This window comes from Seriola aureovittata, chromosome 3 (genome assembly GCF_021018895.1).
Source record: "Seriola aureovittata isolate HTS-2021-v1 ecotype China chromosome 3, ASM2101889v1, whole genome shotgun sequence".
In the NCBI taxonomy this organism is placed as follows: domain Eukaryota; kingdom Metazoa; phylum Chordata; class Actinopteri; order Carangiformes; family Carangidae; genus Seriola; species Seriola aureovittata.
Genome location: NC_079366.1, coordinates 17,137,593 through 17,152,841, shown reverse-complemented (window position 1 = coordinate 17,152,841; position 15,249 = coordinate 17,137,593). Strand labels below are relative to the sequence as shown.

At 42.5% G+C, this 15,249-nt stretch overlaps 1 protein-coding gene across 1 annotated transcript in view; it reads right to left on the bottom strand.

The window, feature by feature from the left end:
- The window catches only part of zcchc7 (zinc finger, CCHC domain containing 7), a 51,390-nt gene that overhangs the window by 11,890 nt on the left and 24,251 nt on the right, over nt 1-15,249 (bottom strand). The window contains exons 4-7 of the mRNA XM_056372640.1: nt 8,714-8,766; nt 8,181-8,318; nt 7,902-8,072; nt 4,911-4,946 (exon numbers count right to left, since the gene is read on the bottom strand). Coding sequence (XP_056228615.1) covers nt 4,911-4,946; nt 7,902-8,072; nt 8,181-8,318; nt 8,714-8,766 — 398 coding nt within the window. The remainder of the gene's footprint in view (nt 1-4,910; nt 4,947-7,901; nt 8,073-8,180; nt 8,319-8,713; nt 8,767-15,249) is intronic.

Sequence of the window (15,249 nt, the reverse complement as noted above, 5' to 3'; positions counted from 1 at the left end):
TTGTCAAAGGGAGCAGGTCTTCACTTCCTGCAGCAGCCAGAGGGTGGCGCTCTGGTCTTAATGCAGGACAGCAGGGTTTTGACAACACTAACAGGAGGAAAAAGTCACTGCGACTTGTTTGTGTGTGTGTGTGTGTGTGTGTGTGTGTGTGTGTGTGTGTGTTGCATGCATGCACGCATTTATGCATGATCTTTACATGCATTAATGCAGCTTGTGTACACACAGCAGGTTGCTAAACCTGCTCTGTGGCCTCTGCTGCTCATCCTCCATCCATCCATCACCCCTCCACGTCTTCCTCTTTACCTCCCTGTCCGCCTCTCTCTGTCCTCAAACCTCATCTTTTTCTTCTCCATTTTCTTCGTCTTCATCTGTTTCTTGTCTGTTAATGATAACAATATAGTTATTTTTGCCTTCTCTTCCTTCATCAAAATCTCTTGAAAACACCAACACTGTTGAGTTCAAACTCATCGTGTGGTAAAGTGAAAGTACATTTTGTTGATTGACAAAAAATTTGGATTTTGGATAATTTATTAATCATTTAAAGCAATCTTTCAAGAGCAATTGCCAATAATTCACTAACAATTTGCTGCTTTTCTCTTTTAATATCAATATAACTGTTTATCTTCACTTATATCGACACAAACAAGTTGAATCCAACATGGCATTTAGAACTTGTGTTGGATTGTGATGCATTTTTTACTCTGAATTTTCAGCCAAAATGATTGATTAATCTAAAATAAATAAAATAAACACTGATACATAGATATATCAACAATTATTAGTTGCAGGTTCACACTATCTTTCTGGGTCAATTTTTTTTGTAATTGTGTTGTATTTTTGTATTCTTATTGCTGATTGGCTAAACACAGACATGAAATCACTCAAGCACAGCACCAATGGCATTTGCAATTTTCAGTCGTACAAAACCATTAGCTGTGAACATCAGACTTTTCACTAACTCAGATTTAAAGAGCAAAAGCCTCTGTCTGCACGGACACTCAACCTTCAGCAGAGATTCAAAGCAGCAGGAGAGTGATGCAATGTAGTCACAAGAAATGTGCAGGTGTGATCATGGGCATGCCCTGATAACGAAACTAACACAACCACACACCCACCTTCGACTGAAACTAAGAAGTTCACACCTGTTCTTCTTTGAACTTGTTGAAAAGGTATTCTGGGAAATTAAGAAAAAGCTAAACAGAAACACAAACTGGCTGGTAGAAAAGTGCACATCAAAAAAAAAATTTCATTTCAAAAGCAGCTAGAATGTGTTCAATATCACACCGATGAGATGAGTATTTTGAGTGTTTTTCCAATGAAATTTTGTTTGTACTGGATTTAGTGACAAAGGCTAGAAAAGATGGAAGGAGGTAAGCAGATGGGTTCTGCAGGAAAAGGAGCAACCCCACGCTGTGAAGCTGTATGCAAAAGAAAGAAGTAAAACCAGGGTGTCTGTCTGTCTGTCTGTCTGTCTGTCTGTCTGTCTGTCTGTGTGTGTGTGTGTCTGTGTGTCTGTCTGTGTGTGTGTGTGTGTGTGTGTGTGTGTGTGTGTGGTGTGTGTGTGTGTGTGTGTGTGTGTATATGTGTGGGTGAGTGAGTGAGTGAAAGAGAAAGAGTTGTTGAAGTAAATCTGCTCTGTGGAGGGAGAAACTAACCTTTTGGTGTAAATATTACTGTTGTGTAAAAATGTTTTCAAACCCACATGACACAGACAAGATGAAAATGTTGTGGATCACTTTTTACTCCATTTACTGCTCTATATATTTGTAGAAGTGTGTGTGTGTGCGTATTTGTGCGTGTCCATGTGTGTCAGTATCTTACTTTCTCAGTAAATACCCCAGGGCTTTGTGGTCTATACTGTGTGGTTTGGAGGAGTTTGTTAGTTGAGGGCCAGGTGCAGGCAGACAACACACACACTCACAGAAGATAAACGGACCCAGCACACACACACACACACACACACATGAACGAAGGATAAATGGACCCAGTAGCAGGGAGGTCTGACAGAATGCCTTTTCACACCTGGCTGAGCCCAGCGGAAGGTGACAGAGTCACATCTCCCAAAGCGGGAGCATGCGCGTGTGTGCGCACACACACGCACGCACGCACGCACGCACGCACGCACGCACGCACGCACGCACGCACGCACGCACGCACACACACACACACACACACACACACACACACACACACACACACACACACACACACACACACACACACACACACACTCACATTGGGGAGTTCAGGGTCATAAACAGCATCATGAATAAAATGAGGCTGTCTTAAACAGAAGGAGCCCTGTGTATGCATGTGTGTAAGTGTGTTTGTGTGCGAGTGTGTGTTTGTGTTTGTGCGGGCCCCTAACCCCCATGCCAGTTTGGATATGTAACGACCTTCTGTTCCCAGTGCTTAAATGGCTTAAATACTTCAATTAGACCTGGGTCACAATCCTCCACCCGTTAAAGCACATCGTCACACACTCAAACACACACACACACACATACACACACGGAAACACACACACAAAAAAACGGAGGTTTCATCATCCTACGAAGCGACCAAAGAATCTTTCAGCTGTTCTTTCATCAGGGTCTTCTCCTCTTGTCTGTGGTTCAAAGTGAAGCTCTACAGTGAAACATATAGCGTCCCCCGCCAACACATGAGCGACAATTAAACTCAACTCCCATCCTCTCTGCCAGCGTCTCCCCTGGAACTTCTCCGTCCCGCTCCCTCCTCCTCCTCCTTCCTCCTCCTCCCTCTGTCTCTCCCGCCGTGCTACCCTAGCGCTAACGATGCTGCCTTTTCATTAGACAGCCCCTGCTAATTAATCTCCATAGAGGAGAGTGACAGACCTCCCCCAATACACACACACACACAAAAGTGCACGCCAAGATATATGCAAACACACACTCTTCTTCCCTCTCTCTCACTCCCTCGTCCCGCGTGGCGTTGGCAGCCCATTTCATGCTTTATCACGTCTTTTAATTGACAAACAAGCTGCTCTTTTCTCTTAGGCTGAGGTCTATATCACCCCCTCGCTCAGATGCACACACACACAATCATACACACACACACACAAGTAGGAGCCAAGAAAACTAGTTATCTTTTCAGATTTCTGATTAACACACACACACACACACACACACACACACACACACACACACACACACACAAATAAGCAAATGCCTCCCCGCTGACATATGGCCCATGTGACTGTCACACAGTTTTCTACTCTTTGACACATTGTTTACACACACACACACACACACACACACACACACACACACACACACACACACACACACACACACACACACACACACACACACACACACAGAGCCATGTCGTATGTGCACTTAGGTTGAACATGAGGTTCCCATCACTCTTGGCACTTCCTTAATCTTTTGAGATGTTTTTTTCTGCCATGGTTCACTCATCTGCTACAGGGCAAGGTCAATACCAATCACAACTGCCTTATTGATTCCGAGTGATCAGATGACACCTTCACTTTCACAATGCAGCTTTTTTTCCAGAACATCAAAATGCTAAAATATAAATTATCTGTAAAGACAGTGGAAGCTGGTACATGAAGCATGAGGAAAGAGTGAGGTGAGGGTCATCACTGAGGCCCTGAGGTTATAAGAGGTTAGAGTTTTGTTTAAGTGCAGCCCATACCCACTAATGCACAGCCTCCACAAACAGCACTTGCATTTTTTATTTATAAATGGATCATATTCTATAAATAAAACGCTTGTGAATAATTAAAAACTCTCCCTTTTCCAGAGCAGCTCAGTTAACTTGATATTGTTGGACATACTGTTGGTCAAGACATATTTTGCACCGTAAGATTTAAAATATTTCTATCCCGACAAGGAACGTTCTGCATGAAAAAGATTCAAGAAGTGTCAAGGGCTGTAAGTGGGCCTTTTTGAGCGTGCTGCAAGGCTTAGTCACCCCCGCCACTGCCACCACCTTCTTCCTTCACATTTCTCTGCTTTTTAATTGGGACTCTACTACAACTCCTACATCCTGTGGGATTTAGCCAAATTTGACACAGGTTGAGTCCAAACTGTTAGTAGGTTCTACACACTTAAAACAAGTACTATTTTTAAACATAGTATTAGGATTTTTCACATAAAAGCCGAGGTGTGGTGATGCATAACACAAACACCTTTTCTTTTTTTTTTTTTTTAGCTCCCCTGCCATGCTGAATATGTATTTTATCATGAAGATATACTTTAGATTTTGCCAGTGTGTCCACCATGTTGTTTAGAAAATGTCTCCTGATCTGGTTGCTTGTAAGGACTGGTGGCTCCGTATTTAACATTTCCACCCACGTTAGTGCTTACTCAAACCTACTTCATACTAAATTTACATATCAAGTTTCAAAACTATCAGTATCTAGTAAAAATGATTTGAAAACACACACCTTCAATGAGACATAATGTTAATTTTATAGAAAAGAAACATCATCAATAACATTTACTCTATAATGTTTTAATAGACAACTTGAATTTTCTCTTCCACCTGTTATGCTTCTCTCACAACTGTGAAGTTACACTAATAACTGCTCTGATCATTAGTGTTCAGTCATGATCAGAGCACGAGGAAGAGAATGAACTGAGTGTATGGAAGAAACTTATCACCAACACTTCCTCCTCGGCAAGTGCATATGTCTGACTTTAAGTTTGGCATTGTTTCCAAAATACAACTAATTTTGTAGGACACACTGTTAATGTACAACATCCACATCTAGCATTCATCTGTGTGTAGGGACTGATTAAGCTCTGCTCAAGCTCACTGATGAAAACAGAGAAGTGGAGAAGTGAAGCAGTGCTCAGGTCAAAGTGTGAACAGCACTGGCATGGAGTTTGCTGACATTGCTGGTTTTGAGAAAAGATACTCACTGTAATGTGGTACTGTCTCCAGATCTGTGGACAAGCCTGAGAAAAGAAGAAAACACAGTTGATATAGTCAATATGGAAAAGAGACCCAGACACACATGTACACACACACACACACACACACACACACACACACACACACACACACACACACACACACACACACACACACACACACACACTTTTATGCACAGTGTGTTAAAAGAATTAAGGAGATTAAAGAGAGGGGAATGGAGATGTCTAAAGGACAACTGGCAGTGTGTCGTTGTGCCTCTTTAGTGGGAGTGGGATAGTAAAGACACATTGAGGAAGAAACTTTAGGCAACACTGGTACAATGGACTTTTATCACAGAGGGACAGAGATGAGAAGTGAGTCAGTTGGAGATGCTGATTAACAGACAGGACAGTAAACTGAAAAGCAGGCCATGGTGTCATTTCTTTTTCCTGCCTGATTCTTCAAGTCTCTTCTTATGTCTTTCACTAAACCTTTATCACTGTGATTTCTCAGTTAACAGTCTGTTTCCCCCGTCACTCGCGTCTCTGCAGTCAGTCACTCAAACAGTCAGTAAGTAAGGCAGTCAGTCGTTTTGTCCCGGTGTGGCTAAAGCATTATCTCCGGGGCTTCGCCATGCTGTTCCTTAAGCGTTCCGACATCCTTTCCCAACCGCCACCACTTCCCACTGGGAAATTGAAAATGCCGCAGTCGCCGCAGGCAACAAGATTTATCTACTTACACACCTACTGAGTGAGAGAGACAGAATAAGAGAGAGAAGGAGATGAAGATTTAAGCCTGTTCTGTGAAGAAGGCTATGTGTTCTCTTGCATACACTAAAGTTCCTATATAAATTTGCATGATATGCAAATTCCCTGACTATTTTCGCCCAAAGTTCTTTTTAAAATCTCGGCCTTTAAGGCAGCCTGTAAAGAACAGTCGGCACTTTTTCTGGTTTAATCTGCCCTGTTTAGATTTGAATACAGAGATGGACAAATATGGATTTCGACAGCTGTATCTTTCCTCCACCTCTCATCTAGCTTTCTATTCTTCAACAACCCCCTCCACCCACACCCGCTCCCTCCCGTTTGCTCTCTCCCTCCAGACCGCCGGGGTAGTGTGTTGTTGTCGAGGGCGACAGGCGAGGCGAGCGACACACTCGCGCTCCGTCAACCGTCTGTCTTTAATGAGAGACACAGAAAGGCCCAGGGGACAGAGACCTGACTCTCTTTCTCTCTCAAACACACACACTAACACATACAGTATAATTTGTGAGCATAAGAAAAAAAAAAAAAAAAAGTTATGTGTTCCAAGAAAAGGGTAATTACAATACCACACAACTTTGCAGCCTTTGTTTGCTGCTGAAAACAATATGCAAAAGAGAGGGGAAGAATGAGATGAGCATGAAGGTCTGGACGAAGAGGTGAGAAATAGTAAGTGAGAGTGAAAAAGAAAGAGAGAGAGAGAGAAAGAAAAAATGGGATGTGTGTCCTGGTCTCCCCTCTCCCTCTGGTGTTCACCTGGTTACTCATCCATTACACAGAGCACAGTACATGACTGACGGAGAGAGAGCAAGAGAGAGAGGGTGAGAAAATGAAAGAGAGAGAGAGAGGGGAAAGAGAGAGCGAGGTGGGGGAGACAGAGGCAGGCTCTTACATACACACAGCGTTTTCCATTCTATGGCATTAGTGTAAATGGCCAAGGTAATGAACGTTGCGGTGGGATAATTGTCATTGATGGTCATTAGATTCACCCTTCAGTGCCAACACACACACACACACACACACACACACACACACACACACACACACACACACACACACACACACAAGCCCACAGCTGGAATATGCAGCATGGCAGAGACATAACTAAGCTGTAATTGCTGAAGTGTATCAATTAATGTGAACAGCAGCGTGTGCTGACCCCTGGTCACTCATTACTACTGAGAGAGAGAAAGTAGGAGGGGGTGGGGGGGTAGAAAGGTAATAAAAAGTGGGGGAGCTTACTTTTGTTTTAAATGTGCTTGGTGCTTCATCGTGTTTACATTAGGTAGTAATTGTTCTGACTGCAGGCTGCAGCCCCCACACACACACACACACACACACTCTCTATGATTGCGGTGGCTCAGCCAATAGCATGAAGATGATTGAATTCAGAGCTTTCTTATTCCTGCAATACTTCATTCTCCTCTATTTATTACTGTATATTTGTCTCCATATCTGTATTATTTAACTGTCTAATTGCTTTTAGTATTGATTTATCTGCAGGTCCTATAATAAGTTGGATTTCTAGGTTTCCTATGCATTTCAATCAATGTGTTTAACTACATAACCCATGTGTACCTTCATCTCATACCATGTGTGTGTTCTAGTTAGTCCCAGTACCTGGTGCTCCTGTGTCAAAGGGACTATATGGCCAAAAGTATGTGGACACACACCACTGTGTACCTGGTATCAGGGTGTTCTACATGGTTTGAGCTTGGCCCCTCAAGTCCAATTTAGGGAAATCTTAATGCTTCAGCAAACAATGATATTTTATATAATAATGCGCTTTCAACTTCAAGGAAACATTTTTGAAAGACCCTTTCCAGTCTCGGTTTGACAATGCTTCTGTGCACAAACCACGGCCTATAAAGAAATGGTTTTCAGAGTTTGATGAGGATGGCTTGCACAGAGCCCTGAACTCAACCCCATTTAGCACCTGTGGGATGAATTAGGAACCCGACAAAGCCAGGCCATACTGCCGCACATCAGGCCGTGACCTCAATAACGCTGTGATGTTATAGCAGCATATTAGATACCATGATTTCAAAAATTTGATGTTCAACAATCAAATATGTGTGTAATGTTCAGGTATCCAAAAAAATATGTGTCAATATACTTTTGGCAATGAAGTGCATTTCCTGTGATGAAGGTAAGTTTGGTATTCTTTGTATATGTGCAGAGCCTTCTTCTCTTTTTTGAACTACAACCTAATAAAACAGGATGCTATAGGCTACTCACGTCAAAGAAGTGTCCCGTCATGCTGCAGCGATGACACTGTTTGTGCCAGTACGCTCTCTCGCTGCAAGACCCAAACAGGTGACCGGGCAGGCCACAGTTGTTGCAGTGCTTATTGGGACATTCACTGACCACGTGGCCTGGGGTGCCGCAAAGGAAGCAGGGCAACAACTTCTGCACACGCACAAACACATACATAGACACACATAGGTTAGTAGTTGCACATACTTGTGCTCATTGTATATAAGGTGCACATGTGAGCGTGCACTGAGTGGAACTGACTTTGGGCTCGGGGCAGGTCTTGGAGAGATGTCCGGTCTTGTTGCAGTTTCTACACTGGACATTCTTGCCAGTGTAGTATCTGTTTGACACCCGCGGGACCACTATCCTGGCACCCTTGTCTTTGTTATATATCTGAGCCTGAAACAGATGGTGAATTTTATCATTGACATCATGTTGTTGGTGTAAGGCTGAATGGACTAACCTGGATCTTAGTCCATAAATATTATCTTACAAACAACACATCGCGAGTGACAAAAATGGGTTCATTCTGAGAGATAACACCATGCAATAATGACAGCAAAATATTCTTAAAAAAAAAAAAAATCACACATAACTTTTTAATTATTACTTTGGCTCCTAATTAACCAGACATTAGCACTGCACACAACTTGAGAACTGCAATTTACATTTTTGAGACAAAAATGTTACAGTTTTACATTACATACATTACAAGCACAAACTATTTTGTAAAATGACTTCAGAAGACAGAAGAGGCTGAATGTCAGAATACAAAGCTGCTGATTGCCACCTACCTCTCTGTCTTTGTCAGAAACCACCCAGCTCCTCTCTTCTTCTTCTTCAGCATCTGGCAGGACAGAAAAAATGCATTTTAAAACATTGCAAATGCTATCGCTAAAGTCTTGGCTCTTATTTTCAATAGTTATAATAAAATATATATATTTATGTAAGTACAATATTGAGTATCTTTAAATTTTGATTGTAGTCCTATTAAGAAATATTATGATGTTATTAGATATTTAATGTTTGGCAAAATGCAGCTTTGTTGAAACCAGAGCTACACTCAAACATGACAAATGTCTCTTTACGGCAGAAAAAACCTAAATCTATTTTTGTAGTCAGCTGTTTTTTTCTTACTTTAACAACATGACCAGAATTGAAACCAAGATTCAATAAGAACCAGACTTGATAAATCTTGACGATATCCAGCCCTATTAAGAACTCTAAACCCTGAGGAGTAAGTTTAGTTTCCTGTAAGAGAAGGACACACACATACACACACTGAAACTGACACAGTGGCAGCCCAGCACATCTGTATGAGAGTGGCACTAACAGCACCCTGAGGGAGACCACTGTATTCTCCTCAGGCCCACAGAACTGTAACTGACATCCAGAAATCGTAACGTACACACAAACACACACACACACACGCACAGAAACAAACGGACACATGTACTCAGCATAAATTATGTGGTGATAGCAATGACCCACACAGGCTCACATGCTTTCACAAACACATACAGACACAACCACGCATCGACCCCCGCGATTAGCTGGTTGACAGTCTTTAGCCTTTGGACAAACATACAGCCTTGAGCCATAATCAAATATTACACTCTCCTTTGCACCTCTCTCTCTCCTCCTTTTTCTGACTCTCTCTATCCAGCCCCTTATCGCTATTCTGCTCAGCCCTCCTTCCTTTCCTTTCGCTTACACTCTCTCTCCCTCACACTCCTTGTTTTCTACCCCCCCCTCCTCCCGGGGATGCGCGGCTGCAGAGGGAGGTTATCACCTCTCTTCCCTGTCAAACAAATTAAAATGGCTGCTGTTTGGATGGGGCTTCTTTCTGCCATGACCTTCACCTCCAAAAAACACACACAAATGCAAGGAAGTCAGTGGCGCTGTCGTATGACAAAGCTTGTGACTCCTATTTTGGTGAATTTTACCTTTAATATCAATTGAGGGTCCTCTCTTGTTAATTTAACTTTTTCAGATGAAACCCTTTAAAGCAATAGTCTTTATCAGTTCCTGAAGCATGTATATGTTGGAGATACACGCACCAGAATTTATGCTGAGCACTAAAGATTTTAGATTGTTATACCAGTATCTACTCACTGTCCAAGATGGAAATCAGTTCACCAAGATTTTACTTTATGACACAATCACGTGGCACTCATTTTGAAGTTGATCCATTCAAGCTGTGACTATGTGAGTCATAATTCAAATTTTAGTTGAAGGCAGTTTTTTTTCTTCAAGAGTCGAGTCACGATTTCTCCTGGCTCTCAAAATGACTGGGTGGTGACAAAGTCAGTAGTTCACTACTTTTTCAAAAATTCAAGTGCAAAGTAATGAATGGTGACTGAGAATGTGTAGTAACTAACCTGAAATCAAACAGCTACAAGAAGTTTTTAAAGAAATTCACAGAAAACAGACGAAGTGCAATTGTCTTTTGCATTTAAAGAGAGACAACAAGGGGCAAATCATTAAAAAATAAAAGAATTTAGTTAGTTTGCTCCAGTTTATGACTGCATCTAACAATTATTTTTATTACCAATTAATCTGAAGACTGCTTTTTGATTAGTCATAAAATAACAACAACAAAAAAAAAAAAGCCCATCACAATCCAGGATCCAGGATGACATCTTAACATGTGTTGTTTTAGCTGACCTACAGACGAAAAGCCAAAGATATTCAATTTACAATGACATAAAGATGGAGAAACGCAGGAAATCCTCACATCTGAGCTGGTACAAAAGCTAATGTTTGGCATTTTTGAAAATTGAGTCTAACGATTAATCTGTCATCAAAAGTTAATCAACAGTCAACTTATTGTTGGAGCTCTTCTTCAGTTAAATAACCCTTTAGCTAGCCCTTTGAAAAGAGCGAGACAGCATAAACTAGTGATACGTCTTCTAAATAGTTGTAATTCGGTGTTTTTGAGAGTGATCTGCTGTAGCTGTTCAAATGGCTCGGCTAGTTTAAGTTTATCTTGATAAGCTTCCAAAACAGAGCAAATGCAAATCTTCATTCCATAAATAAATTATTCATTTAAAATATATATACCTGATATTTAAATGTATTAGAAACTAGAGTACAACTACAAAAGATGGTTGAATAAGTGATTATTGTTGTGATCCACTTATGGCTTGTACTTGTTTAGAGAGTTCATGTCATTATTTTCAATAGGATACTTTCCCATATGTTTCAGTCAGTGCTCACACCTCACTGATGCTTTTAAATTTACTGTGTGATGTCAGCAAGAGATCAGTGCAACACAGACACGCCTTGTATATGCATGTGTTGTTTCTCACTGTCACGCTAGAGTAAGAGTTATTCTGGTGTTGTTAGTCTTGGTTAGTTTTGTTTTGTAAAGAGTGAACGAAGAACTGTGAACAGACTGGGGGGCCTCAATATGACGTGTGTGTGTCTGTGTGTGTGTGTGTGTGTGTGTGTGTGTGTGTGTGTGTGTGTGCACGCGTAGTTGGTGTTACACAACAACCAGCACCCAGTCAATGGGCAGCTTGAAAAAAAAAAAGACAGGGGTGAAAGGTGTGTGTGTGTGTGTGTGTGTGTGAGTAAGCGTTAGTGACTCAACGAAAGTCATTCCCAAAGCGTCTCCCAGGGGGACTCCCCAAATAAAGAGCAGGAAGCTTTCCCTTAATCTAAGGGCCCCCCATCTTACCAACACACACACGGATAAAGGGTGAAGCTCTTTGTCACGGCCGAGGAATCAAACACATGGGTGGGTGTTGGGGGGGGGCTGGTGGTGGGGGAGAGGATGGAGGAGGAAAAGAGGAGAGGGTGGGTGGGGGACTGTTGTCTGTACACTGGGTGAAAATATGCTAATCAACTTTGAGGCCCTGTACAAAACCAAACCATCAGAGCCACTCACTCCATCGTGGCCCAACAGATCTGAAGGAGTCTGGAGCTGAATAAGCAGATGGCAGCGGCTTCACTGAGCAGCTGAACGGACGAGAGAGAGAGAGAGAGAGAGAGAGAGAGAGAGAGAGAGAGAGAGAGAGAGAGAGAGAGAGAGAGAGAGAGAGAGAGAGAGAGAGAGAGAGAGAGAGAGAGGGGCCGTCGCCATGTTGACTACAACTGTACAATTTCAATAGATCCAATGGCGATACATTCCTTACAGCCAGCTTGGAGGTCAGAGACCCTACAAAGAGGAATGGATGCGATGCGTGAGTAGGATGACATTTAACAGTTATGATGGATAACAGGGACATCCCAGTCTCAAACTGTGTCCAAGTCATCTGCTGGAAATCAGAGTAAATATTCCTTAGCATTTCCAGTTCTCCTGGTTCAACAGATTTTGATTCTACGGGACAACTTGTACATTATCACATCACTCCGTCGTCGGGGGAAATTCAACACAGTGGCGTGGAAGAGGGGGAAATAGAGAAACAGAGGGAGGGAAGGATCAGGGGAGAAAAGGCGACAGATGCTACCTGTCAGTCTCATAGGTACCCTGATTACTAGGAGATGAGGAGGAGAGGGGAGGAGGCTGCGTGCCAGTTCATCAGAGCCGGCAGAACACAACAAAACAGAGGAATTGTGTGTGTGTTTGTGTGTGTGTGTGTGTGTGTGTGTGTGTGTGTGTGTAAGGTGTGAGGGGGAGCCCATATGTGTGTGTGAATGCTTTGAATCTGTCCCTTGTACCAGTGAGAACAGAACGGAAGTGTACGTGTGGCTAATGAACCATGAACACCCGGTTCTCCTGGGGTGACACACACACACACACACACACACAAACACACAAACACACACACACACACACACACACACACACACACACACACACACGCAGTGGAAATATTAGAGGACCACAAGAGCATCATTCTCTCGGGACAAGGTCCAGACAGGGTGGTTTAAGTCTGATAACCCAAGGACGAGATTGAGAACGTCAAGACACACACCCATCCTTCTATGTGGCAGTCTCTCCTGACAATAACCCGCAAGTGTAGACATTTCCTAAGACGTGTGTGTGTCATCTACAAGCTGTTCTCCCCTCTGTCTCAGCAACATCAAAGCCTTTGACTGGCCTGCCTTTCCCCTATCCTTCTTTCCCAGTCCCGACACTTAAACAGGCATCCCAAGCCAGCCCGCCCATTGTACCACGCTGTTGACCGGGCCCATTAACACACCAACCAGTACATGCACACACACACACACACACACACACACACACACACACACACACGTGCGCGCACACACACACACGCAGGCACGCACACACACACACACACGCAGGCACGCACACACACACACACAAAAAATGGGAGTGAAAGAGAGGCCTTGCCCCCCCAAATAGAGGTTATGTTTGATACTGAAGCGACAGGGCCGGATTAGCAAAACTATACATGACAATGGTGAGGGTGGGCGGGAGTGTGTGTGTGTGTGTGTGTGTGTGTGTGTGCAAGAAAAAAAAGTGCTTCCTTTGTGACATCACCCTTGCCCCTACAGCCCTGCCCTCTGCAAGGTTAAACACACCAAAAGGTTGGCTAAGTCAGACACACACACAGACACGCACAGACGTAGCTTTTCTGCAACTCTGCTCTTTTGTGTGACATAAAAGTCTGGCCGAGGATGTAAAACACAATAGCAAAGAGAGCAAGAGAACAAGTGAGATGAACAAGAACAGTGAGAGGAAGAGAGGGTGGGGTGGGATGGGTGGGTGGTGGAGGTGGTGGAGGTGGTGGTGGTGGTGGGGGGGGTGAAAATGCATGGGCATGGGCCGTGGAGCACATTACGACACAACAAAAGAGAAGCTGGCTGAGTCTGAAGCCCACCGGACAGCAAACAGCATCCAGGTAGAGGAGGACAAAGTGTTTGTGGAAATAATGCTGGAAGACAGTGGAGCAAATTAGGCAGAGAGGATCAAATGATATGCAGAGCAAGAAGGAGAGAGACTCTGTCTGTGTGCATGCGAGTGTGTGTAGATGTTTGCCATGCAGGGGATAGATCAATAGCTGTACAGGCCTATTATAGATTAAAGCAGCAGATTTCATTTGGCTTCATTTCATGCTATTTCTTTGCCCATCTCCACTGATCTCTCTGTTAGACACACAGAGGGCGAGCGAGAAAGAGAGTCCAAATGCCCAGGCTCAACTAAAACAAATTTCCAAAGATGTGCTTCATTTACAAGACGGTTACAGTCCAACTGTCTGGAATAATGGAAAAACACTTTCAAGGCCTTTGGGTGTTGAAAAAAACAACTTAAAAGATACTGACATGAATTGTTTCACGGCCCAAACAACCAACTCTCTCCATCAGCTTCTTACTATGAGCGCCACGGTTACTATATGAACAAAAAGACATTACAACAGTTAAACTGAGACATTTCTGTCTGTGCCCCTCTCACGGGTTTATAGTGGGATATTTAACAGTTCATTCATTCATTCATTATACTGCTGCTTCTTCTAGGGTTGTAGGGTATTTAACAGTTATCAAACGTTAAACTATTTGTTGATTATACATAAGGGTGTTTACTTTCCCCAACGTTGTTACTTTTATTGTAGAATATTTTAAAGTTATAGAGGAATACTTTACAAAAGTCCATACTTATGTCAACTGGTACTGCAAAATTTAAGGTCCAAACCTGACCAGAGAATCAAGCTTGTATTTTTCCTTTATTATGTCTCTTACTGAAATGAGCATTGCCTATCTGCAGTACCTGTAAGACGTCTCACTCAAGGGCACACAATTCTAGTTTTTAGTTTTGTTCATTAGACATTATGAGAAGGATACAACCATAAAACTGTCAAGGATAACACACACTGGTTTGGTTCCTGAACCACATGCAAGAGAAGTCCAGGTGCTCGGGTGACATCGTATTACCTCCAAACCATCCTCAACATCCTCATTCAAGTCAAACATCCAAAAAGGCAAATAATATTATGTTATGTTCAAATAAATAAAACTAAGATGGTAAGCCTTAGTTTGTCCTCTTTAAAGTTGTGGTGGTTATTTAGTATTTTAATTTACAAAGATAACTTCCAACTCCTGGCACCACAGAGCCTAGAAAAAAAGTAATTATGTGGTACTGAACCTCATCAAGCACAGACAGAGAAAGAGACAAATTTCTCAACAAATTACATCCGAAAATTACCAAAGCTATACCCAGCCCACGCCCGACAACATCTGGTTGGGTAGCAAAGCTCTATTTCTTCGCTGGAAATCTTTCTTGATTACAATCCAAGAAGTGTTCCTGAACATACCCTTGACATAACAGACTAACATACTGTATATATCAGAGGAAATCTTTTAAAAGAGGAACAAAAAGACGTTTTGTGATTAGTAATTTTAGTTTTATTTATGCTTGCAG